General features: G+C 34.3%; 1 protein-coding gene and 1 pseudogene across 1 annotated transcript; both read right to left on the bottom strand.

The window, feature by feature from the left end:
* Positions 1–2,692: 2,692 nt before the first annotated feature.
* LOC145604265 (putative hexosyltransferase MUCI70) lies at positions 2,693–7,816 on the bottom strand. The gene is made up of 7 exons (XM_081660198.1): positions 7,576–7,816; positions 5,336–5,431; positions 4,871–5,232; positions 4,342–4,553; positions 3,290–3,546; positions 2,998–3,176; positions 2,693–2,782 (listed from the first exon to the last, which is right to left on the bottom strand). The coding sequence occupies exons 1-7, from the start codon at positions 7,814–7,816 to the stop codon at positions 2,693–2,695; spliced, it is 1,437 nt and encodes a 478-aa protein (XP_081516324.1).
* Positions 7,817–15,195: 7,379 nt separating this feature from the next.
* Positions 15,196–20,320, bottom strand: LOC145604264 (putative hexosyltransferase MUCI70; annotated as a pseudogene).
* Between the last annotated feature and the right edge of the window lie 5,837 nt (positions 20,321–26,157).

The raw sequence follows: 26,157 nt of genomic DNA, 5'->3' as shown, positions 1-26,157 counted from the left end.
CTCAACTTCTCTCTCTGATTCTCATCCAAATGAGGCTGGGCTGTAGGAATTTCTTCATGCAACTTCTCTGTCTGGGTGATACTCAAATGAGGCTGGGCATCAAGAACATCTCCTTTTGACCTCTCTGTCCGAATAGGGCCCATGGAAGACTTATCTTTGTGAGCTCCCTCTATTGAATTCTCTCTCCAGTTACTGTCATCCTTTAAATGAGGCTCCTCAACAGCGACGACTTTAAGCATTCCCTTTTGCAAAGCCTCCTCATCCACGTGAACTGCGTTTGCTTGTAGTTGGCTGGTGGCTGCTTCTCTGATCAACCTAGCCTTCTTTTTGACTCTTCTCTTGACTTTAGCCAGAGCCAGATCATCTTTCTACTCCTTGTCTCCGTTTAAATCATTATTCCCTTGTTTGATTTCTACCTCCTAGACACGTTGGTCTGAGCTTGGCACTTTCTCAATCCTACTTGGCAATTGGACTACTTTGGGTTTACCCAACCTAGTTAAGACTGAAATAGTAGAGGGCATTCAAGGAAGAGTGGCTGGTCCCCTCCTTAAGCCTTCTCCAAACTGAGGTTTCTGGTGTCTAGGTACCCAACTTGGGTTTAGGGGCGAGAATTGGCCTGGCCTGTTCGCAAACAGTTCGGGCTCGGCTCGGTTAAAGCTAGGTTCGGATCGAGTTCGGGCTCGGCTCGAAAGCTAAACGAACAGAGCTGAACTAAACTAGGCTCGGCTCGAAAGATCGTGAACTGGCTCGTTAAGATTTATTACTATAAATAGTTTTTATTAAAAATTACAAAAATATTTTTATAACTCAAATTTTAAAAAATTTAAGCATATAAGAGCCTGTAATTTTATAGAATAGGGCCCTAGGACCATCAAAACATCCTTGGTGTGTCTCCTAATGAGAGATTTTGCCTTAAATAACTCAAGATCTTCCTTAAAGGACATTAAATTACTTACCACTTCAACCAATCACAATAATAATGCAATCTTTTAATCTATATTATTAAAATAATGTGTTTGGGCCTCAAAATGTTCCGAAGTGCTAATATTGAAATACTGACATTCTCACAAGCGCCAAAGAAAGTTATATGAGTACGAAGGCCACAAACTAATTAAGGATTACTACGTCATTTAACTTGCGTAAATCAGAGCTATGTACATAAAAAAAAGTTATGACCTGAAAACCAATAGCTCACTATATGTAAAAGTCGCAAAACGGTGCAAAACTTTCATAAACAAGCTCAAGAAACACCCCTAAGACCAGTTAAAGTCAATTGGGTCGTGTAAGCATCCTATTGGCACGAAAAATAGGGAAAACAAGTCCATGTGCGGAACACAAGATCTTTGGTGGAAGGCATGTCCATTTTGCCAACTTAATATTGTCTAGAAATACCCCTTTGCTCGACCATTTTGGGGGTTGGACTTTCTAGAGAGAATGAAGAGCATTTTACGGGGAAAGAGCTTCATAGATTCTTAAAATCCAATTTCAATAATCTAAAATAAACTTTCTCCTAGAAATTTCAATCACAAAATCTAAAACAGATTTTTTATTAGTTAAGGTTCTAAGAACCTTATTAGTTATGCTCATAATCAATGTTTAAAGAACCTTTTTCTTAAGCTATTCTCAAAAATCACTAGCAGCCTTACACTATAAACATATTTGGTAAAAATCAATCATTGGCTATTGGTAGTTGTAATAATGTAAAGGAAAAATTACATCTTACCACCAAAAATTTTCATTTATTCTCATAATACTACCTTAATGTTTTTTTTTTTATTACAAATTACCACAAAAAATGTTTGTTATATTAAAGGAAAAATTACAACTTGCCACCAAAAATCACCTTTTCGTTATATTTTTCGTTATATTCTTCGTTATATGAGGCCCAAACTCAAATTAAACACTCAAATCTTTGATTAACACAAGATCAACATCCTTTGTTTGCCTTTGATGGTGTAGAGGAGAGAGAAAGAGAAGTAATTGAACATGGAAAACTTATGTGAAAATCAATGAAAAGGGTTGAAAGAAGGTTGAAAGTGGAAGAGAAGAAGAGTGATGGGTGATTACGAGAGAGACAACAAATAATTAACAAGCATTTTGTTAAATTGGGCCCCAAATAACGGAGGATATAACCGAAAATTAATTTTTGGTGGTAAGATGTGAGAAAAACAAACATTGTTGGTGGTAATTTGTTTAAAAATAACATTAAGGTGGTATTATGAGAAAAATTGAAATTTTTTGGTGGTAAGATGTAATTTATCCTAATGTAAAATGACCCTATTGGATATTGATTTGGTTTTATTCAACCTTTACATTTTGGATAAATGTTATTTTGGTGATTAATGACTAAACAACTAAAAACTACAAAGGCAACTAAAGAAAAATCACAAATATAATGATAATTTTTATATTTTTTTTTTATGAAACAAATCAAAGATAAATTTTGGTTGTTTAACCAAAATATAAAAGTCAAAGATAAAGTTGTTTTCTAATGTACGAACTCAATGACTCAATGTTACAAATTTTCGGAGATCACTACTTGATGCAAAGAAATCAAAACCCTCTTTTCAAAATTTAAATTTTTATTAGAACAAAAAGGTTCCCATGAAGGTTCAAGTGACTAATGAACCCTTGACCCATAATCATTATTCATAATCATTGTTCCATTTTTGATAAAATGTCCATGATTTTGCTATTGACCTTTTGTGGCATTATGTGTGGTGTTGCTTTTTTCTTGATATCTGTGGAGATACAATTTCACAATCTGCTTCCTCTCACAATCCTGCAAAGCCCAACAAACAAGGTAAAGGACCATTCACTGGTTCGCCTAATAATAAATATATAATATTTAGTGTCACAAAAAGAAGAATCAAAATGAACTTAATAGAACATTCGATTATGGGAATGGTAAGAAATTTTATGAAACGAAGAGAGTACAAAAATGAGCAAATGGTGTAACTTTTTTTATATACAAAAATTTTCACACTTATTTCTTACCTTAAACATGTCCAGGTAAAACTTTGTGCCGGGATTTTTCTGTACCAACTTCTTATATAGGTAGATAAAGCTTAACTGATCTCTAGAGGTAAAACGGTCGACCTCATTGAACCAAATGCAAGAGAACAAATTAGACATTGGCGTGTGTGCCCTAATTATAACAGATGCTTCGGGTATATCTATTAAAAAAAGTAGTCACAAAAACATTAGTGTAATGAATAATCTTGGACAACCCAAACAAAGATTTATAAAGTTTAAAATATAAATAAGAAGTTGCATAATGAACACATACTACTAGGAAGCAAGTTTCTAGGATCAGAAGCATTGAATCTTGTTAGTCCATCAGCTTCATAGAAATGCAATTGCCGATCAAGTTCAGCGTCACTGACTTTTTTAAGAACCTTATTTCGCGCAACCTCTTCCCACACACAATGACGAGCATAGTGGTCTGATATTGCAAATTCGTAACCCTTTCGCCATAAGAAGCGCTCTAACAAGAGTAGAGGATCACTTTCAAGACGTAGCTTGGCATCCACCCAAATTGAATACCTGCGGCATGACATGTCAAAAAATCAGAAAATGATAAATATAGCCCTTAGGGCTACGAGTAAAGAGCTAAAAGTGAAAGATATTCGGCCGGAGATCATTATTTTTTGCACCAACACTAAAATGAGCAACATCTACAACCTTTATTTATTGGTAGTAACTAAATTGAAATTTTAAAAAATGTTGCATAAAGTTATATTGTTGATACATCTAAAACACTAATTTAGACACTGTTGTTTCATACACCAGCAATACGTTGCGTCATCCTCTTGCAAACTCTATTACATTTTCTTTTTTTTACCCTTTTATTATCTTTAGTTCCAATTCTTTGATTTAATTTAGATATACTTTATAAAAACAAGCAAAAATAAAAAGTAGGTGAAATTTATTTGATTTTATTTGTTAATAATGTTTGCTTATTGAATGAAACTAATGGTGTTTTCACTAAACATGAATAGTAACAAAATAAAAAAATCACTTGTACATTGAATGGCATTTTTCTATGTATAACCGGTTGTATGGAACAACCACATTCATAATATCATGAAATTTGTCCAATATAAATATGTAAAATGAAAAAATAATATAGATGTAATGTACAATCAGTGGTATACTGGTACTGGTATAATGTACATTCTCGCATTGAATTAGCTAAAAACTAATTTCATTCGTTAATAATACTTTTAACAAATTACATTTAGATGACGGTAGATAAAAGCACCAAAATTCACAATACTATGTGATAAATAAATTGAAAAATAAAAAACCAAATCACAACTTGAGTATTCAAAGTCTTACCTTGCAGAAGTAAAAAGTCGATGGGGCAAAAGTTTTGGTATTTTTCCGACTCTTCTCATGTCTTTAGAGGGAAGATTTTTGACGACAACAATCTTCCAAATACCAATGAATCCCATTTTGTTTGGTATTTGACCTTCTAAACTCATATTTTGTAATGTCATTTCATCCATAAACATCACAAAACAGACATTTTTTCTAGACAATTGAGTGATCTGAAACAAGAAGAAAATTAATAAACGAACAATAAATTAGATTACACTTGAAAAGTTGCAAAAAAGGGAAGTACTCTCTAAATATAATAGTTCTTGATAATAAAAAAGACAAAATTGAGTTTGCAACTTTAGTTTTTAAAAGTAGGACAAATTTTATAGTACAACCGGTTGTACACACACTCTCAATTTTCCTTGATGGTCCACCAAAAATGGAGATACAATGTGAAAAATGAGATAGATTGTACCATTTAACAGGTGGTATATCATGTACATTTCCATATACAAATGAATACGATTCGGAAGAATTGATTACTTACTACATTAGGAGGAGGAGATTTGAGGCGATCTGAATTCCCAAAGATGCAAGAAACAACAGCAATGTTACATTTACTAATATATAAGTGATCATCCCTAGCTAAGTCGAATCCAGTGCTTGATGAATGGTGTTTAGGACCCTTAACAAAACCACAATTAATCTTTTGATCGCGTACAAAGAATGATTCATCCCTTTCTCTCAAGTTTTGATGCCCTGGGAACCTTGGTTGCCAATGATCTACTCCAGCAGGCTTTTCTTCTCTTTCTGTATACGACAGCGAAAATCTTGCAAATGATCTATTTTCAAGGGGTGGCTCTACAAGTTGCGCTGTAGAGTTCAGCAATTTCAGGTCACAATTCGAAGCTGCAACAATATATTAAACACTTAATTAATTAACTCGTACATATAAATAAAACATGCTATGAAGGTTGAGAATGCATAAGAATTTGATAACTTTAGAGCTTACAGGAAAGCTTGAGTTGTGGAGTTATATCTATCCTTGATACATTTGCAAGAAAATCATCCTTGAAGGATTTACCTTGGGTATCCTTTGTATCTATATCTGTTAAAAATCAATAATGAGTTACTCCTATCAATCAAATTATTGAGAAAATAAAAAATGCTACTCTTTTTCTTCAAGGTCAATAATCAAACATGCTATTTTAAAGAATTTAAAAATATTTTTCATTCCTTTTCAATTATAAGTATTTTATTAAGAGGCTTTCTACATATGTATGGCTTAATCGATAAATTGGGGAGATTAAATACAATGAATGTCAAATTAACTGTAGACCAAACTCCTTGATAAATTAATTTATTTATTAAGTTCATTTAGTAATCTATATTCTATAACCAAACCAATCTCCACTATCTCATTTTTTCCTCCTAAACTAGTTTATTGGCCCGGGTGTTGCCACGGGTTAAACTATATTCATGTACGGAGTATTATTTATGTATAATTTGCCTATTGATGGATTTCATGTGGTTTTATATATAATATGGAGGGAAGCAGAATAGGAAAGACAATTTATTTTATTATTGCAATAGAAAATTATTTGAGCTCTACCAACAAAGCTAGCTAATACGTGAATTTGAAACTTAAACCTTGCTACGAGCTTAATTTGAGATACATTATACTCCCTCTGATTTTTAATGTTTTGTGCAATTTCCTTATTAGGCCGAATTTAAATGTTTTGTATATTGTACTTTATTCCATTTTGGTACACATATTCTCCAACCTATTTTGACTTTTTAACCCCGCATTTTGGTAAACAACAAACGAAGTTCGTTGAGTCGGTAAGTGTATATACATATGAACATCAAAGTCCTAAGTTCAAACCTTATAAATAACTATTTTTAAATATATTTTACAAATTGATGACATGGCAATATATTGTACAAATTGATGACATGAGATATTTACATGTGTCTCCATCCCACATGGCATAATTATATATAGTGGAAATTAATGATGCAACATATGTACATGTGGTCTTCTAATAGAACTTCAAAATGCCACGTGGCGCAAGCATGGAGTGTAGAACACCTTTTAATACAGATTTATAGATTTATAGATTTATAGATATCCCTCCAATTTTACCTTAATAAATGATTGAATAAAAAAATAACAAAAAATCATAAACTATAACAAGATAATAATTGTGCTTTGAGAATAATAATTCAAACATACTTTATTAAGTTTATATAGTTGTAAAATGAAGATGTTTTAAAATTAAAGATGCTTTATGAGTATAAGGATAATATATAGAGGTACAATTATTTAAAACTGAGCATTATTTGATCAGACAATTATCTAGTAGAAAAACAAAATATTCATTAATGGCAAAATTGGCCTCAACACTCTGAACTATTACTTAGGAGCGCTCAGCACCATGAACTTTGCTTAGTTGCTAAAACACAACAAACTAACGTGTAGGATGCAATGCGTGCCATTACTTCACCAAAAAACGGTGAGTTTTTTTCCCCAAAAAATTCTAATTAACCAAAAAATTCATATAACTTTTAATCAAAATTTTTATTTTTTTTTAAAACATCATCGTTTTTTGTTGAATTAATGGCCGGAAAATTAGAAAAGGTGCACACTGCACCCAATACATTAGTTTGTGGTGTTTTAGCAACTACATAGAGTTTAGGGTGTTGGGCGCACCTAAGCGATAATTTAGAGTGTTGAGGCCAATTTTGTCTTGATTAATAAATCAATTAACAAAGGAAAAAATGCATTAATAAATTAATATAAAAAGGAAACATTAATCAATTAATATATAGAAAAAAATGAAATATCAATAAAGGAAACATTAATCAATCAATCCATCAATAGAAAAAGGAAACATTAATCAATTAATAGAAAATAGAAACATTAATAAATCAATCAATTAATCATGTACTCTATTATTTTAATATTATCATTTTCAAAAATTCGGTCGCAAAAATCTTTTAAAATTATTGCAGGCATAGCATGCATATAGAGCTAGTTCTTAAATAATACAACCTTTCCACCTTATTTTGTTTTAGTACGATAAAACTTAGAACCACTTGGCACGCAGAACGGTTGCATTATTCAGAAATAACCAAAAAGTTGCTTCATTATATTTGAATGGACATAATGTTGTATTATTAGAAGTAATTATTCTCAATAAAATTAATATGCAATATGTTTAAGAGCGGAAAAAAAATAAATAAGATAACCTGCTCGGGAAAGGAAGGAGTAAGTAGAAGCAGCAAGAACAAAGCAGAGGATAATGATTATACTATAGATCAAGACTTTATGTTCAGAATAACCGAATCTACGATAATGACGTGATTGTTTATCTTGCATCTTGCGAGCATCGATGTCGTTGATGTAGTCAGAATTTCCAATGGTGTTTTTGCTCGTGCTAGCGTTATCAAGGTGGATTTGACACCCTGAAAGATGTCTGTATAGAACCATTTCTAAGGTGACTTTGTAAGAATTTTGAGAATAGAAATGAGATAGTAATTTTTAATTTTTATTTCTTAAGCAATAGGTGTTAAATAGTGGTGGTAGCATAAAGACATATAACCAAAGAAGTACTCCCTGTTGGGAGTGGATTCCAAGCAAGCTATAAATTAGGAAAAGGATAATAATGAAAGAATAAATTACACTCAATAAGGAAACGAGGAAGCATACATGGTCAAAGATATCAAAGAATAATAATCAAGGATTTTATTTGTCCAATTAAGAAGTCAATAATTAATCAAAGATCTTATGAAGACTATGGAATCAATTAGATAAAGCTAAAATAGGAAATGAATCAATTGTTTGACGATATATTATCCCCGCAGTGGTCCCTACTGAGTACGGACAGTACGGACAACACGGACTCAATGCACCTTACTGAGTAAATCGACCGTCTTACTGAGCCTTTCTGAGAAAGGCAACTTCCCTGCAAGGCTTGGACCATTTGAAGACACGTAATGAATGCTTGGGCAACAAGCACAATCAAGTCCCATGATTGAACGAGCGAATCAAGGAAATATCAATTACCAAGTCAACATTTCCTAAGATAAGAAGACTCCAATCAATATTGTCAACATTACCATAATAGCAAGGATTCTTCAATATTTACCTTTATTAGACTTATAAATCATTATAAATAGGATGTTCAATGTAATAGGATTCATTCACACATTCATACTTGGTCTAATATAATTTACTACACTTTTATACTAAAATCTCTGATTTATGTTGTCCTTACTGACATCAGTTCGTCCTTACTGACACCAGTTCGTCCTTACTGAGAAATGCCTCTCTTATCTTGATCCTTGTTCTTTGATTTATAATTATTATTATAGTTCTATTGTTTTATTGCTCTTAACTAATTCATTTGGAGGTTGTGTTTATTTCTTTTGGCAGATTTGATTACTAAAACCCCATAAAACCTTTAACAAATTCCTAGAAACCCCTTTTCTAAGATTTGTCCCAAACAATTTGGCGCCCACCGTGGGGCTTGTAGTAAAAAATTTGCTAAAACTTTTAAACACAAAACCTAAATCCAAGCCATGTCCGGAAACCAAGGATGGATCACCATGGCCGACCTCCATGAGGAAATGAATTCTTTAAGGAAAACCCTAGACTCACAAAAAGTCCAAATAGAAACATTGTTGGAAGGAAAAATCCAAACTCAAACCAAACTAGCCCAACTAACCTTTGAGAACGAATCCTTGAGGAATCATGTTCACTCAATGGCATCAACAAATATTAATTCGAGACGTGAAGACGAAGAAATTTTCAGATCTCGAGATCGTACCCCGCCTCGTGCTTTGTTTCATCAAAAAGTTGGGGAATCCCAGTCCGTTCTGAGTAGGGAAGAGTCGGTTTTGAAAAAGATAATGGATTTTCATGTCAAGCGAGTAGAAGAAAAGATCAACAAGATCCCCGGTGTTCCTCGGCCAATCAAGGAAGAACCCGACAATAGCTATGCCGACTCACCTTTTGTCAAATCCATTGATCTAGTAGAATTTCCAAAGCGGTTTGTCATTCCAAACATGCCAACATACGATGGTACCGGGAATCCTATTGAACATGTTGCGCTCTACAAACAAAAGATGATGACTAGCTTTGTACCACAAAATATTCGAGAGGCGATCATGTGCAAAAGCTTTGGAGCCACTTTATCAGGTCCGGCCCTTACTTGGTTTATTAATTTACCTAATTATTCTATTAGATCTTTTGCAGAAATGATCAACATGTTCAAAGTGGAATTTGCAACTAGTCGCCCTCTCGAGAAACAATCAAGCGACCTATACCACATTAGACAACGAAGTGATGAATCACTCCGGAATTATTTGAATCGCTTTAACAAGGAGAAATTAAAGATCTACAAGTGTGACATCCCCACTGCAATTGAAGCATTCCGCCAAGGCCTTTTTGAAGAAGATGGGCTCTACAAGGAACTAACCAAGTACCCTTGTGCAACTTTCGAAGATGTGGAAGCTAAAGCTATGGCCCAAGTGCGATTTGAGGAGGACAAATATGAACGGATTGTTACAAACTGAGTTGGTGTGATGCCATTCGGAGAATTGCAAGCATTATTCGTTTCCAGTAACATTTACCTACTTTTTCCTTACTTTCTTTCAATGCATGTTTAGCTTGGTTATTTTTATGTATTCTAGATTCTTATCCCATCATTGGGGGCTTTAGATGTTCCTCTTTATTTTGGTTGCATTTCTAACTTCCGAACTCGGCTCGGAAGCAAATAAATTTCTTTGTCCTTTTTGAATTTCGAACTCATTTCTTCCGTCCATACCCAGTACGGAAAATTTATTTCTTTGTCCTTTTTGAATTTCGAACTCATTTCTTCCGTCCATACTCATTTCAGAACCGAATAAAATTGATGTCTTTTTATTTCTTTGTCCTTTTTGAATTCTGAACTCATTTCTTCCGTCCATACTCAGTACGGAACAGAAGTAAATTTATTTCTTCGTCCTTTTTGAATTCTGAACTCATTTCTTCCGTCCATACTCAGTACGGAATAGAAGTAAATTTATTTCTTTGTCCTTTTTTGAATTCTGAACACAGTTCTTCTGTCCATACTCAGTACGGAACAGAAGTAAATTTATTTCTTTGTCCTTTTTGAATTTCAAACTTAGTCCTTCCATCCATACTTAGTTCGGAACTGAATAAAATCGATGTCTTTTTGCAATTTAAACACAATTCTCTTATCCGTACTCAGTTAGGAACCATGCTGAACCAAATCGATTTGTCTTTTCTGACTTTCGAACTTAGTTTCTACATCCGAACTCAGTTCGGCATAGAAGTGAATCAATTTATCTTTGTTTATACTTACTGTTGAAATTATTCACCTATTGAACATTAAAATTATTACGCTATGTTGATTTGCGACCTTTTATCGTTTTCTTTTTCAAAGTGGTTGTAAAAATAGGTGAAGACACTAATATAAATATTCACATGTCATATGCCTTTTTGAGTTCCAACATGTTAAGCAGGTTTCAAACAGCAAAACTGAGTACGGACATCTCAGCAAATCTGACCGGTCAGTACCGAAAGTTACAACCGACATACATACTATAATACAACTGAAATACATACTGTAATACAATTGAAATACACACTGTAATACAACTGAAATACATACATGTGAGATACATACAATGATACAATACATATACGAAATACAAGGGATACACATATACTATTTACAAACGGTACATTCGCAAAATCTCTACACAACATAGTATACAAAACTAAAGAGCAGCATAGCGTGAGACACGATGTTCGTAAAACACACAACGAAAACATTGGGGGCTATAAAATTTTACAAGGTACCATACGAGTTATAGAAGATTCATTTACATTTGCCACTACCATCAATTTTACAAGCTACGTGTTGAATACGGCAGCAATTGACAACTTTACAATTTTCCTCTCTAGATAAATATCTAGAGAGAAAACCTGGGGGCTATTGTTGGGAGTGGATTCCAAGCAAGCTATAAATTAGGAAAAGGATAATAATTCTTTGATATTATTATCCTTTTAGCCCGCTGGACATCAACCATGCTGGAGTAATTCTTTGATATTGGACTCTTCACTTCATGAGAAGCATCAGATGTGTTTTGTGATTCACCATCTTCAGCGGCCTGTTCAATATATCGGATTGCACTTGAAACAACTTTCACTCTAGGCGTCGGTTGACTTTTAAGTTTGAGAGCAATCCCCTCGTCATTAGGCAAGGTCTTCATAAGTATCCTGGGAAATTCTCGGTTAGTGTCAATCAAATAAGCATCTACATCAGCATAGACTACCTCATATTCATTACAAGTACCTACTTGGATGTGCATACATGGCAATCCTTTAGTATTCTCAGACTTGCCATTGAATGCAGTTATGCTAATCCTAACGCTAGATAATCCTTCCTACCCTTGCCCAATTTCTTAAAAACTGACCATGGCATAAGAATTATAGTAGCGTCAGTATCAATTAACACTTTACCCAGTCTAGTGCCATCTATGTTAACCGTCACATAAAGGGTCTTACTATGTGAGTTGTCCACACTAAAATCTTTGTTTAGGTGTTCCACAACCAACTGTTCTTGCTCCTTAGTAACAGTCTTCACGGATGGTGCTAGACCAGATCCTTTATCAAATTTACTCAGCTCAGCTGAAATAGTAGAGGTCATACCTGCAGCTTCGGCTTGGTCAACTTCATCGGCCCATGAAGTATCCTGCTGTACGGTCCCACAGGCTTTGAACACTGGGGGGAAAGTGAATGCACAACAAGCGCCAGACTCACAATCTCCTTCTGAACAATTTGCCAGAAAATCAAGATTCGACTTGGACACCTCCAAATCCAATCCTTCTGAACCATAGTCTACTAACTCCACATAAGATACCTGCTCAGTCCTCAGAGAATCTTCTGTAAATCTTTCTATCCTATAGTTCTCCAGTTCTTCTTCAGTAGGGTCCTCCATCAGTTCTATAACTAAGGGATGACTCTGAATATTGACAAGCGACAAGTCCTTAGATGATCCCTGAATTTTCTCTCTTTGAAGCACTTCAGCAACCAAATGAGGTTCCGACAATAGACTTCCCTCACAAAGTCCATCTTCCTGTTTTCCACCCGAATGAGCCTGGGTCTCTGGGACATCTTCTCTCAACTTCTCTCTCTGATTCTCATCCAAATGAGGCTGGGCTGTAGGAATTTCTTCATGCAACTTCTCTGTCTGGGTGATACTCAAATGAGGCTGGGCATCAAGAACATCTCCTTTTGACCTCTCTGTCCGAATAGGGCCCATGGAAGACTTATCTTTGTGAGCTCCCTCTATTGAATTCTCTCTCCAGTTACTGTCATCCTTTAAATGAGGCTCCTCAACAGCGACGACTTTAAGCATTCCCTTTTGCAAAGCCTCCTCATCCACGTGAACTGCGTTTGCTTGTAGCTGGCTGGTGGCTGCTTCTCTGATCAACCTAGCCTTCTTTTTGACTCTTCTCTTGACTTTAGCCAGAGCCAGATCATCTTTCTACTCCTTGTCTCCGTTTAAATCATTATTCCCTTGTTTGATTTCTACCTCCTAGACACGTTGGTCTGAGCTTGGCACTTTCTCAATCCTACTTGGCAATTGGACTACTTTGGGTTTACCCAACCTAGTCAAGACTGAAATAGTAGAGGGCATTCAAGGAAGAGTGGCTGGTCCCCTCCTTAAGCCTTCTCCAAACTGAGGTTTCTGGTGTCTAGGTACCCAACTTGGGTTTAGGGGCGAGAATTGGCCTGGCCTGTTCGCAAACAGTTCGGGCTCGGCTCGGTTAAAGCTCGGTTCGGATCGAGTTCGGGCTCGGCTCGAAAGCTAAACGAATAGAGCTGAACTAAGCTAGGCTCGGCTCGAAAGCTCGTGAACAGGCTCGTTAAGATTTATTACTATAAATAGTTTTTATTAAAAATTACAAAAATATTTTTATAACTCAAATTTTAAAAAATTTAAGCATATAAGAGCCTGCAATTTTATAGAATAGGGCCCTAGGACCATCAAGACATCCTTGGTGTGTCTCCTAATGAGAGATTTTGCCTTAAATAACTCGAGATCTTCCTTAAAGGACATTAAATTACTTACCACTTCAACCAATCACAATAATAATGCAATATTTTAATCTATATTATTAAAATAATGTGTTTGGGCCTCAAAATGTTCCGAAGTGCTAATATTGAAATACTGACATTCTCACAAGCGCCAAAGAAAGTTATATGAGTACGAAGGCCACAAACTAATTAAGGATTACTACGTCATTTAACTTGCGTAAATCAGAGCTATGTACATAAAAAAAAGTTATGACCTGAAAACCAATAGCTCACTATATGTAAAAGTCGCAAAACGGTGCAAAACTTTCATAAACAAGCTCAAGAAACACCCCTAAGACCAGTTAAAGTCAATTGGGTCGTGTAAGCATCCTATTGGCACGAAAAATAGGGAAAACAAGTCCATGTGCGGAACACAAGATCTTTGGTGGAAGGCATGTCCATTTTGCCAACTTAATATTGTCTAGAAATACCCCTTTGCTCGACCATTTTGGGGGTTGGACTTTCTAGAGAGAATGAAGAGCATTTTACGGGGAAAGAGCTTCATAGATTCTTAAAATCCAATTTCAATAATCTAAAATAAACTTTCTCCTAGAAATTTCAATCACAAAATCTAAAACAGATTTTTTATTAGTTAAGGTTCTAAGAACCTTATTAGTTATGCTCATAATCAATGTTTAAAGAACCTTTTTCTTAAGCTATTCTCAAAAATCACTAGCAGCCTTACACTATAAACATATTTGGTAAAAATCAATCATTGGCTATTGGTAGTTGTAATAATGTAAAGGAAAAATTACATCTTACCACCAAAAATTTTCATTTATTCTCATAATACTACCTTAATGTTTTTTTTTTATTACAAATTACCACAAAAAATGTTTGTTATATTAAAGGAAAAATTACAACTTGCCACCAAAAATCACCTTTTCGTTATATTTTTCGTTATATGAGGCCCAAACTCAAATTAAACACTCAAATCTTTGATTAACACAAGATCAACATCCTTTGTTTGCCTTTGATGGTGTAGAGGAGAGAGAAAGAGAAGTAATTGAACATGGAAAACTTATGTGAAAATCAATGAAAAGGGTTGAAAGAAGGTTGAAAGTGGAAGAGAAGAAGAGTGATGGGTGATTACGAGAGAGACAACAAATAATTAACAAGCATTTTGTTAAATTGGGCCCCAAATAATGGAGGATATAACCGAAAATTAATTTTTGGTGGTAAGATGTGAGAAAAACAAACATTGTTGGTGGTAATTTGTTTAAAAATAACATTAAGGTGGTATTATGAGAAAAATTGAAATTTTTTGGTGGTAAGATGTAATTTATCCTAATGTAAAATGACCCTATTGGATATTGATTTGGTTTTATTCAACCTTTACATTTTGGATAAATGTTATTTTGGTGATTAATGACTAAACAACTAAAAACTACAAAGGCAACTAAAGAAAAATCACAAATATAATGATAATTTTTATATTTTTTTTTTATGAAACAAATCAAAGATAAATTTTGGTTGTTTAACCAAAATATAAAAGTCAAAGATAAAGTTGTTTTCTAATGTACGAACTCAATGACTCAATGTTACAAATTTTCGGAGATCACTACTTGATGCAAAGAAATCAAAACCCTCTTTTCAAAATTTAAATTTTTATTAGAACAAAAAGGTTCCCATGAAGGTTCAAGTGACTAATGAACCCTTGACCCATAATCATTATTCATAATCATTGTTCCATTTTTGATAAAATGTCCATGATTTTGCTATTGACCTTTTGTGGCATTATGTGTGGTGTTGCTTTTTTCTTGATATCTGTGGAGATATAATTTCACAATCTGCTTCCTCTCACAATCCTGCAAAGCCCAACAAACAAGGTAAAGGACCATTCACTGGTTCGCCTAATAATAAATATATAATATTTAGTGTCACAAAAAGAAGAATCAAAATGAACTTAATAGAACATTCGATTATGGGAATGGTAAGAAATTTTATGAAACGAAGAGAGTACAAAAATGAGCAAATGGTGTAACTTTTTTTATATACAAAAATTTTCACACTTATTTCTTACCTTAAACATGTCCAGGTAAAACTTTGTGCCGGGATTTTTCTGTACCAACTTCTTATATAGGTAGATAAAGCTTAACTGATCTCTAGAGGTAAAACGGTCGACCTCATTGAACCAAATGCAAGAGAACAAATTAGACATTGGCGTGTGTGCCCTAATTATAACAGATGCTTCGGGTATATCTATTAAAAAAAGTAGTCACAAAAACATTAGTGTAATGAATAATCTTGGACAACCCAAACAAAGATTTATAAAGTTTAAAATATAAATAAGAAGTTGCATAATGAACACATACTACTAGGAAGCAAGTTTCTAGGATCAGAAGCATTGAATCTTGTTAGTCCATCAGCTTCATAGAAATGCAATTGTCGATCAAGTTCAGCGTCACTGACTTTTTTAAGAACCTTATTTCGCGCAACCTCTTCCCACACACAATGACGAGCATAGTGGTCTGATATTGCAAATTCGTAACCCTTTCGCCATAAGAAGCGCTCTAACAAGAGTAGAGGATCACTTTCAAGACGTAGCTTGGCATCCACCCAAATTGAATACCTGCGGCATGACATGTCAAAAAATCAGAAAATGATAAATATAGCCCTTAGGGCTACGAGTAAAGAGCTAAAAGTGAAAGATATTCGGCCGGAGATCATTATTTTTTGCACCAACACTAAAATGAGCAACATCTACAACCTTTATTTATTGGTAGTAACTAAATTGAAATTTTAAAAAATGTTGCATAAAGTTATATTGTTGATACATCTAAAACACTAATTTAGACACTGTTGTTTCATACACCAGCAATACGTTGCGTCATCCTCTTGCAAACTCTATTACATTTTCTTTTTTTTACCCTTTTATTATCTTTAGTTCCAATTCTTTGATTTAATTTAGATATACTTTATAAAAACAAGCAAAAATAAAAAGTAGGTGAAATTTATTTGATTTTATTTGTTAATAATGTTTGCTTATTGAATGAAACTAATGGTGTTTTCACTAAACATGAATAGTAACAAAATAAAAAAATCACTTGTACATTGAATGGCATTTTTCTATGTATAACCGGTTGTATGGAACAACCACATTCATAATATCATGAAATTTGTCCAATATAAATATGTAAAATGAAAAAATAATATAGATGTAATGTACAATCAGTGGTATACTGGTACTGGTATAATGTACATTCTCGCATTGAATTAGCTAAAAACTAATTTCATTCGTTAATAATACTTTTAACAAATTACATTTAGATGACGGTAGATAAAAGCACCAAAATTCACAATACTATGTGATAAATAAATTGAAAAATAAAAAACCAAATCACAACTTGAGTATTCAAAGTCTTACCTTGCAGAAGTAAAAAGTCGATGGGGCAAAAGTTTTGGTATTTTTCCGACTCTTCTCATGTCTTTAGAGGGAAGATTTTTGACGACAACAATCTTCCAAATACCAATGAATCCCATTTTGTTTGGTATTTGACCTTCTAAACTCATATTTTGTAATGTCATTTCATCCATAAACATCACAAAACAGACATTTTTTCTAGACAATTGAGTGATCTGAAACAAGAAGAAAATTAATAAACGAACAATAAATTAGATTACACTTGAAAAGTTGCAAAAAAGGGAAGTACTCTCTAAATATAATAGTTCTTGATAATAAAAAAGACAAAATTGAGTTTGCAACTTTAGTTTTTAAAAGTAGGACAAATTTTATAGTACAACCGGTTGTACACACACTCTCAATTTTCCTTGATGGTCCACCAAAAATGGAGATACAATGTGAAAAATGAGATAGATTGTACCATTTAACAGGTGGTATATCATGTACATTTCCATATACAAATGAATACGATTCGGAAGAATTGATTACTTACTACATTAGGAGGAGGAGATTTGAGGCGATCTGAATTCCCAAAGATGCAAGAAACAACAGCAATGTTACATTTACTAATATATAAGTGATCATCCCTAGCTAAGTCGAATCCAGTGCTTGATGAATGGTGTTTAGGACCCTTAACAAAACCACAATTAATCTTTTGATCGCGTACAAAGAATGATTCATCCCTTTCTCTCAAGTTTTGATGCCCTGGGAACCTTGGTTGCCAATGATCTACTCCAGCAGGCTTTTCTTCTCTTTTCTGTATACGACAGCGAAAATCTTGCAAATGATCTATTTTCAAGGGGTGGCTCTACAAGTTGCGCTGTAGAGTTCAGCAATTTCAGGTCACAATTCGAAGCTGCAACAATATATTAAACACTTAATTAATTAACTCGTACATATAAATAAAACATGCTATGAAGGTTGAGAATGCATAAGAATTTGATAACTTTAGAGCTTACAGGAAAGCTTGAGTTGTGGAGTTATATCTATCCTTGATACATTTGCAAGAAAATCATCCTTGAAGGATTTACCTTGGGTATCCTTTGTATCTATATCTGTTAAAAATCAATAATGAGTTACTCCTATCAATCAAATTATTGAGAAAATAAAAAATGCTACTCTTTTTCTTCAAGGTCAATAATCAAACATGCTATTTTAAAGAATTTAAAAATATTTTTCATTCCTTTTCAATTATAAGTATTTTATTAAGAGGCTTTCTACATATGTATGGCTTAATCGATAAATTGGGGAGATTAAATACAATGAATGTCAAATTAACTGTAGACCAAACTCCTTGATAAATTAATTTATTTATTAAGTTCATTTAGTAATCTATATTCTATAACCAAACCAATCTCCACTATCTCATTTTTTCCTCCTAAACTAGTTTATTGGCCCGGGTGTTGCCACGGGTTAAACTATATTCATGTACGGAGTATTATTTATGTATAATTTGCCTATTGATGGATTTCATGTGGTTTTATATATAATATGGAGGGAAGCAGAATAGGAAAGACAATTTATTTTATTATTGCAATAGAAAATTATTTGAGCTCTACCAACAAAGCTAGCTAATACGTGAATTTGAAACTTAAACCTTGCTACGAGCTTAATTTGAGATACATTATACTCCCTCTGATTTTTAATGTTTTGTGCAATTTCCTTATTAGGCCGAATTTAAATGTTTTGTATATTGTACTTTATTCCATTTTGGTATACATATTCTCCAACCTATTTTGACTTTTTAACCCCGCATTTTGGTAAACAACAAACGAAGTTCGTTGAGTCGGTAAGTGTATATACATATGAACATCAAAGTCCTAAGTTCAAACCTTATAAATAACTATTTTTAAATATATTTTACAAATTGATGACATGGCAATATATTGTACAAATTGATGACATGAGATATTTACATGTGTCTCCATCCCACATGGCATAATTATATATAGTGGAAATTAATGATGCAACATATGTACATGTGGTCTTCTAATAGAACTTCAAAATGCCACGTGGCGCAAGCATGGAGTGTAGAACACCTTTTAATACAGATTTATAGATTTATAGATTTATAGATATCCTTCCAATTTTACCTTAATAAATGATTGAATAAAAAAATAACAAAAAATCATAAACTATAACAAGATAATAATTGTGCTTTGAGAATAATAATTCAAACATACTTTAATAAGTTTATATAGTTGTAAAATGAAGATGTTTTAAAATTAAAGATGTTTTATGAGTATAAGGATAATATATAGAGGTACAATTATTTAAAACTGAGCATTATTTGATCAGACAATTATCTAGTAGAAAAACAAAATATTCATTAATGGCAAAATTGGCCTCAACACTCTGAACTATTACTTAGGAGCGCTCAGCACCATGAACTTTGCTTAGTTGCTAAAACACAACAAACTAACGTGTAGGGTGCAATGCGTGCCATTACTTCACCAAAAAACGGTGAGTTTTTTTCCCCAAAAAATTCTAATTAACCAAAAAATTCATATAACTTTTAATCAAAATTTTTATTTTTTTTTAAAACATCATCGTTTTTTGTTGAATTAATGGCCGGAAAATTAGAAAAGGTGCACACTGCACCCAATACATTAGTTTGTGGTGTTTTAGCAACTACATAGAGTTTAGGGTGTTGGGCGCACCTAAGCGATAATTTAGAGTGTTGAGGCCAATTTTGTCTTGATTAATAAATCAATTAACAAAGGAAAAAATGCATTAATAAATTAATATAAAAAGGAAACATTAATCAATTAATATATAGAAAAAAATGAAATATCAATAAAGGAAACATTAATCAATCAATCCATCAATAGAAAAAGGAAACATTAATCAATTAATAGAAAATAGAAACATTAATAAATCAATCAATTAATCATGTACTCTATTATTTTAATATTATCATTTTCAAAAATTCGGTCGCAAAAATCTTTTAAAATTATTGCAGGCATAGCATGCATATAGAGCTAGTTCTTAAATAATACAACCTTTCCACCTTATTTTGTTTTAGTACGATAAAACTTAGAACCACTTGGCACGCAGAACGGTTGCATTATTCAGAAATAACCAAAAAGTTGCTTCATTATATTTGAATGGACATAATGTTGTATTATTAGAAGTAATTATTCTCAATAAAATTAATATGCAATATGTTTAAGAGCGGAAAAAAAATAAATAAGATAACCTGCTCGGGAAAGGAAGGAGTAAGTAGAAGCAGCAAGAACAAAGCAGAGGATAATGATTATACTATAGATCAAGACTTTATGTTCAGAATAACCGAATCTACGATAATGACGTGATTGTTTATCTTGCATCTTGCGAGCATCGATGTCGTTGATGTAGTCAGAATTTCCAATGGTGTTTTTGCTCGTGCTAGCGTTATCATGGTGGATTTGACACCCTGAAAGATGTCTGTATAGAACCATTTCTAAGGTGACTTTGTAAGAATTTTGAGAATAGAAATGAGATAGTAATTTTTAATTTTTATTTCTTAAGCAATAGGTGTTAAATAGTGGTGGTAGCATAAAGACATATAACCAAAGAAGTACTCCCTGTTGGGAGTGGATTCCAAGCAAGCTATAAATTAGGAAAAGGATAATAATGAAAGAATAAATTACACTCAATAAGGAAACGAGGAAGCATACATGGTCAAAGATATCAAAGAATAATAATCAAGGATTTTATTTGTCCAATTAAGAAGTCAATAATTAATCAAAGATCTTATGAAGACTATGGAATCAATTAGATAAAGCTAAAATAGGAAATGAATCAATTGTTTGACGATATATTATCCCCGCAGTGGTCCCTACTGAGTACGGACAGTACGGACAACACGGACTCAATGCACCTTACTGAGTAAATCGACCGTCTTACTGAGCCTTTCTGAGAAAGGCAACTTCCCTGCAAGGCTTGGACCATTTGAAGACACGTAATGAATGCTTGGGCAACAAGCACAATCAAGTCCCATGATTGAACGAGCGAATCAAGGAAATATCAATTACCAAGTCAACATTTCCTAAGATAAGAAGACTCCAATCAATATTGTCAACATTACCATAATAGCAAGGATTCTTCAATATTTACCTTTATTAGACTTATAAATCATTATAAATAGGATGTTCAATGTAATAGGATTCATTCACACATTCATACTTGGTCTAATATAATTTACTACACTTTTATACTAAAATCTCTGATTTATGTTGTCCTTACTAACATCAGTTCGTCCTTACTGACACCAGTTCGTCCTTACTGAGAAATGCCTCTCTTATCTTGATCCTTGTTCTTTGATTTATAATTATTATTATAGTTCTATTGTTTTATTGCTCTTAACTAATTCATTTGGAGGTTGTGTTTATTTCTTTTGGCAGATTTGATTACTAAAACCCCATAAAACCTTTAACAAATTCCTAGAAACCCCTTTTCTAAGATTTGTCCCAAACAATTTGGCGCCCACCGTGGGGCTTGTAGTAAAAAATTTGCTAAAACTTTTAAACACAAAACCTAAATCCAAGCCATGTCCGGAAACCAAGGATGGATCACCATGGCCGACCTCCATGAGGAAATGAATTCTTTAAGGAAAACCCTAGACTCACAAAAAGTCCAAATAGAAACATTGTTGGAAGGAAAAATCCAAACTCAAACCAAACTAGCCCAACTAACCTTTGAGAACGAATCCTTGAGGAATCATGTTCACTCAATGGCATCAACAAATATTAATTCGAGACGTGAAGACGAAGAAATTTTCAGATCTCGAGATCGTACCCCGCTTCGTGCTTTGTTTCATCAAAAAGTTGGGGAATCCCAGTCCGTTCTGAGTAGGGAAGAGTCGGTTTTGAAAAAGATAATGGATTTTCATGTCAAGCGAGTAGAAGAAAAGATCAACAAGATCCCCGGTGTTCCTCGGCCAATCAAGGAAGAACCCGACAATAGCTATGCCGACTCACCTTTTGTCAAATCCATTGATCTAGTAGAAATTCCAAAGCGGTTTGTCATTCCAAACATGCCAACATACGATGGTACCGGGAATCCTATTGAACATGTTGCGCTCTACAAACAAAAGATGATGACTAGCTTTGTACCACAAAATATTCGAGAGGCGATCATGTGCAAAAGCTTTGGAGCCACTTTATCAGGTCCGGCCCTTACTTGGTTTATTAATTTACCTAATTATTCTATTAGATCTTTTGCAGAAATGATCAACATGTTCAAAGTGGAATTTGCAACTAGTCGCCCTCTCGAGAAACAATCAAGCGACCTATACCACATTAGACAACGAAGTGATGAATCACTCCGGAATTATTTGAATCGCTTTAACAAGGAGAAATTAAAGATCTACAAGTGTGACATCCCCACTGCAATTGAAGCATTCCGCCAAGGCCTTTTTGAAGAAGATGGGCTCTACAAGGAACTAACCAAGTACCCTTGTGCAACTTTCGAAGATGTGGAAGCTAAAGCTATGGCCCAAGTGCGATTTGAGGAGGACAAATATGAACGGATTGTTACAAACTGAGTTGGTGTGATGCCATTCGGAGAATTGCAAGCATTATTCGTTTCAAGTAACATTTACCTACTTTTTCCTTACTTTCTTTCAATGCATGTTTAGCTTGGTTATTTTTATGTATTCTAGATTCTTATCCCATCATTGGGGGCTTTAGATGTTCCTCTTTATTTTGGTTGCATTTCTAACTTCCGAACTCGGCTCGGAAGCAAATAAATTTCTTTGTCCTTTTTGAATTTCGAACTCATTTCTTCCGTCCATACCCAGTACGGAAAATTTATTTCTTTGTCCTTTTTGAATTTTGAACTCATTTCTTCCGTCCATACTCATTTCAGAACCGAATAAAATTGATGTCTTTTTATTTCTTTGTCCTTTTTGAATTCTGAACTCATTTCTTCCGTCCATACTCAGTACGGAACAGAAGTAAATTTATTTCTTCGTCCTTTTTGAATTCTGAACTCATTTCTTCCGTCCATACTCAGTACGGAATAGAAGTAAATTTATTTCTTTGTCCTTTTTTGAATTCTGAACACAGTTCTTCTGTCCATACTCAGTACGGAACAGAAGTAAATTTATTTCTTTGTCCTTTTTGAATTTCAAACTTAGTCCTTCCATCCATACTCAGTTCGGAACTGAATAAAATCGATGTCTTTTTGCAATTTAAACACAATTCTCTTATCCGTACTCAGTTAGGAACCATGCTGAACCAAATCGATTTGTCTTTTCTGACTTTCGAACTTAGTTTCTACATCCGAACTCAGTTCGGCATAGAAGTGAATCAATTTATCTTTGTTTATACTTACTGTTGAAATTATTCACCTATTGAACATTAAAATTATTACGCTATGTTGATTTGCGACCTTTTATCGTTTTCTTTTTCAAAGTGGTTGTAAAAATAGGTGAAGACACTAATATAAATATTCACATGTCATATGCCTTTTTGAGTTCCAACATGTTAAGCAGGTTTCAAACAGCAAAACTGAGTACGGACATCTCAGCAAATCTGACCGGTCAGTACCGAAAGTTACAACCGACATACATACTATAATACAACTGAAATACATACTGTAATACAATTGAAATACACACTGTAATACAACTGAAATACATACATGTGAGATACATACAATGATACAATACATATACGAAATACAAGGGATACACATATACTATTTACAAACGGTACATTCGCAAAATCTCTACACAACATAGTATACAAAACTAAAGAGCAGCATAGCGTGAGACACGATGTTCGTAAAACACACAACGAAAACATTGGGGGCTATAAAATTTTACAAGGTACCATTCGAGTTATAGAAGATTCATTTACATTTGCCACTACCATCAATTTTACAAGCTACGTGTTGAATACGGCAGCAATTGACAACTTTACAATTTTCCTCTCTAGATAAATATCTAGAGAGAAAACCTGGGGGCTATTGTTGGGAGTGGATTCCAAGCAAGCTATAAATTAGGAAAAGGATAATAATTCTTTGATATTATTATCCTTTTAGCCCGCTGGACATCAACCATGCTGGAGTAATTCTTTGATATTGGACTCTTCACTTCATGAGAAGCATCAGATGTGTTTTGTGATTCACCATCTTCAGCGGCCTGTTCAATATATCGGATTGCACTTGAAACAACTTTCACTCTAGGCGTCGGTTGACTTTTAAGTTTGAGAGCAATCCCCTCGTCATTAGGCAAGGTCTTCATAAGTATCCTGGGAAATTCTCGGTTAGTGTCAATCAAATAAGCATCTACATCAGCATAGACTACCTCATATTCATTACAAGTACCTACTTGGATGTGCATACATGGCAATCCTTTAGTATTCTCAGACTTGCCATTGAATGCAGTTATGCTAATCCTAACGCTAGATAATCCTTCCTACCCTTGCCCAATTTCTTAAAAACTGACCATGGCATAAGAATTATAGTAGCGTCAGTATCAATTAACACTTTACCCAGTCTAGTGCCATCTATGTTAACCGTCACATAAAGGGTCTTACTATGTGAGTTGTCCACACTAAAATCTTTGTTTAGGTGTTCCACAACCAACTGTTCTTGCTCCTTAGTAACAGTCTTCACGGATGGTGCTAGACCAGATCCTTTATCAAATTTACTCAGCTCAGCTGAAATAGTAGAGGTCATACCTGCAGCTTCGGCTTGGTCAACTTCATCGGCCCATGAAGTATCCTGCTGTACGGTCCCACAGGCTTTGAACACTGGGGGGAAAGTGAATGCACAACAAGCGCCAGACTCACAATCTCCTTCTGAACAATTTGCCAGAAAATCAAGATTCGACTTGGACACCTCCAAATCCAATCCTTCTAAACCATAGTCTACTAACTCCACATAAGATACCTGCTCAGTCCTCAGAGAATCTTCTGTAAATCTTTCTATCCTATAGTTCTCCAGTTCTTCTTCAGTAGGGTCCTCCATCAGTTCTATAACTAAGGGATGACTCTGAATATTGACAAGCGACAAGTCCTTAGATGATCCCTGAATTTTCTCTCTTTGAAGCACTTCAGCAACCAAATGAGGTTCCGACAATAGACTTCCCTCACAAAGTCCATCTTCCTGTTTTCCACCCGAATGAGCCTGGGTCTCTGGGACATCTTCTCTCAACTTCTCTCTCTGATTCTCATCCAAATGAGGCTGGGCTGTAGGAATTTCTTCATGCAACTTCTCTGTCTGGGTGATACTCAAATGAGGCTGGGCATCAAGAACATCTCCTTTTGACCTCTCTGTCCGAATAGGGCCCATGGAAGACTTATCTTTGTGAGCTCCCTCTATTGAATTCTCTCTCCAGTTACTGTCATCCTTTAAATGAGGCTCCTCAACAGCGACGACTTTAAGCATTCCCTTTTGCAAAGCCTCCTCATCCACGTGAACTGCGTTTGCTTGTAGCTGGCTGGTGGCTGCTTCTCTGATCAACCTAGCCTTCTTTTTGACTCTTCTCTTGACTTTAGCCAGAGCCAGATCATCTTTCTACTCCTTGTCTCCGTTTAAATCATTATTCCCTTGTTTGATTTCTACCTCCTAGACACGTTGGTCTGAGCTTGGCACTTTCTCAATCCTACTTGGCAATTGGACTACTTTGGGTTTACCCAACCTAGTCAAGACTGAAATAGTAGAGGGCATTCAAGGAAGAGTGGCTGGTCCCCTCCTTAAGCCTTCTCCAAACTGAGGTTTCTGGTGTCTAGGTACCCAACTTGGGTTTAGGGGCGAGAATTGGCCTGGCCTGTTCGCAAACAGTTCGGGCTCGGCTCGGTTAAAGCTCGGTTCGGATCGAGTTCGGGCTCGGCTCGAAAGCTAAACGAACAGAGCTGAACTAAACTAGGCTCGGCTCGAAAGATCGTGAACTGGCTCGTTAAGATTTATTACTATAAATAGTTTTTATTAAAAATTACAAAAATATTTTTATAACTCAAATTTTAAAAAATTTAAGCATATAAGAGCCTGTAATTTTATAGAATAGGGCCCTAGGACCATCAAAACATCCTTGGTGTGTCTCCTAATGAGAGATTTTGCCTTAAATAACTCAAGATCTTCCTTAAAGGACATTAAATTACTTACCACTTCAACCAATCACAATAATAATGCAATCTTTTAATCTATATTATTAAAATAATGTGTTTGGGCCTCAAAATGTTCCGAAGTGCTAATATTGAAATACTGACATTCTCACAAGCGCCAAAGAAAGTTATATGAGTACGAAGGCCACAAACTAATTAAGGATTACTACGTCATTTAACTT

The sequence above is a fragment of the Chenopodium album genome, chromosome 22 (assembly GCF_948465745.1).
Source record: "Chenopodium album chromosome 22, dcCheAlbu1.1, whole genome shotgun sequence".
NCBI lineage: Eukaryota > Viridiplantae > Streptophyta > Magnoliopsida > Caryophyllales > Amaranthaceae > Chenopodium > Chenopodium album.
This window is presented reverse-complemented; position numbering and strand designations above follow the sequence as displayed.